Genomic DNA, 2,023 nt, shown 5'->3' on the forward strand with positions numbered 1-2,023 from the left:
GGAGCTTCTTCTGGATACCCTCCCGAAGTCTGTTAACGAACGCGCACCCCCTCCCTCCAAAGGTTTCAGTTCATTTTCGATCTGGGAAAAGGAAGAAGGACGAAAAGGGGAGGGAGGAGGGAGGCGGTGGATGGCAAACGTAGAATAAATGTCCATCTTGTCCGGGGAGCGAAATAGAGGGAGGGGACAAGCCGAGGGGCGGCGAAGAGGGAGCTGCCCATTAAAACCAGCTCGGAGAGTCCTGGCGGCGGGCGGCGGCGGCGCGGGACGCGTCACATCCCCTTGACCCTCCAATCACCTCGGGCTCCCATTTGATTGGAAGGCGGCAAAGGCTTTAATCTCCCCCTCGGTGCAGCTGCTTTTGAAGTGAGTTTCCTCGCCAGAGCCCCGGCTGGACAGGCAGCGGCTCACATCGTTGAGCGCAGCGCCGGCTCGGGGCGGCGAGAGCGCAGCGCAGGGGCGCAGCCCCAGGCAGACACCGCGACGCGCAGACCACTCCCGCAGTCCTTCGGCTCCTCCGGCCCGGCCACTGCTCCACAGCCGGCCAACCGGGATTATTCGCTTCTGGCTCCAGGCGCCGAGGAGGCGCGCTGGGCGCCGGTGGCCGCCGCGCCAGCTCCTCCTCCTCCTGCTGCTGCTCCTGTTCCCCGGGCGAGCGCGCAGCCCCGAGCCCGCCCCGCACCTCTCGGAGCCCTCCCCCCCCGCTGCTCCCATGCGCGCGGGTGGGTCATGAGCACAGCGCCCTCGCTTTCTGCCCTAAGAAGCAGTAAGCACAGCGGCAGCGGCGGCGGCGGTGGCGGCGCGGACCCTGCCTGGACCAGCGCGCTCTCTGGAAATAGCTCCGGCCACGGCCCAAGCTCGTCCCCGGCCGGCAGCACTAAGCCTTTTGTGCACGCCGTGCCCCCCTCTGACCCTCTGCGCCAGGCCAACCGCCTGCCCATCAAGGTGCTGAAGATGCTGACTGCACGGACTGGCCACATTTTGCACCCCGAGTACCTACAGCCTCTGCCTTCCACGCCCGTCAGCCCCATTGAGGTAAGGACCTTCTCCCAGGGTCGAGCTGGGACCACTACCCAGACTGCTTCCCTGTGGGGTTTCTTTCTCTTGGTATGGGGGGTGGTGGTCTGAGTGATTCAGCTCCAGGATGGGAGGGGAGGGGATAGAGCTTCTGCACCTCAAAACTAGGCAGGAAAGGGATAAGGAGACGGAACGGGGTGTGAATACTAAGGGGCTAGGCGACCCAACTTGTCCTTTTAGTATGAAAGCCCCATGTACCTAGCCCTCCCCTGATCGGACCCTAGGCGGACAAGGGCCAGAATACTGTTCTAAAGTCTCTGTTCTCCGGCTTCCCAGAAGCTAGAATATTTACCTAGCCTTGGAGGCACCAACCGCTCCAGCCCCTGCTCTGAAGAATTAAGAGGTGTGTGCGGGGAGGGGGCACAGTTCTGGATCTAGAAGGTGAAAATCAAAACATTTGCAGCGAGATTGCTTGCAAATTGTTAAGTAATGCCGAAAGAACGCAGGGAAGATCCTGGCAGGGGTTAGGGGGTGCTGCCGCCTTTCCCAAGGAATGAGAATCTTTGCGGGTGGATGTGGAGTGGGGTGCCACTCAGAATTACGCCTCGGGGTTGAAACGCTCTTCTCGAGCTATGACCTGGGCCTTGGAACCCTAAAGCCAGGATTCTAAAGGGTTTCCCCTTCTTTCTCTGTGTGACCCTCCCTCCCCGGTCTGACTCCCGCAGCTGGACGCCAAGAAGAGCCCACTGGCGCTGCTGGCGCAAACATGTTCGCAGATAGGGAAGCCCGACCCCTCTCCCTCTTCCAAACTCTCCTCGGTCGCCTCCAACGGGGGCGGCGCGGGTGGCGCAGGCGGTGGAGCCGGGGGCGACAAGGATACCAAGTCGGGCCCCCTGAAGCTGAGCGACATCGGCGTGGAAGACAAGTCGAGTTTCAAGCCGTACTCCAAACCCGGCTCGGATAAGAAGGAACCGGGAGGCGGCGGCGGAGGCGGCGGCGGCGGGGG

General features: G+C 62.5%; 1 protein-coding gene across 1 annotated transcript in view; it reads left to right on the forward strand.

Moving 5' to 3' along the window:
• Positions 1-702: 702 nt before the first annotated feature.
• Positions 703-2,023, forward strand: part of Znf503 (zinc finger protein 503) — a 3,640-nt gene continuing 2,319 nt past the window's right edge. The window contains exons 1-2 of the mRNA XM_008849894.3: positions 703-1,035; positions 1,743-2,023. Of these exons, the coding sequence (XP_008848116.1) occupies positions 730-1,035; positions 1,743-2,023 (587 nt within the window). The 5' untranslated portion in view covers positions 703-729. The remainder of the gene's footprint in view (positions 1,036-1,742) is intronic.

Source organism: Nannospalax galili, unplaced genomic scaffold (assembly GCF_000622305.1).
Source record: "Nannospalax galili isolate Female #2095 unplaced genomic scaffold, S.galili_v1.0 scaffold83, whole genome shotgun sequence".
NCBI lineage: Eukaryota > Metazoa > Chordata > Mammalia > Rodentia > Spalacidae > Nannospalax > Nannospalax galili.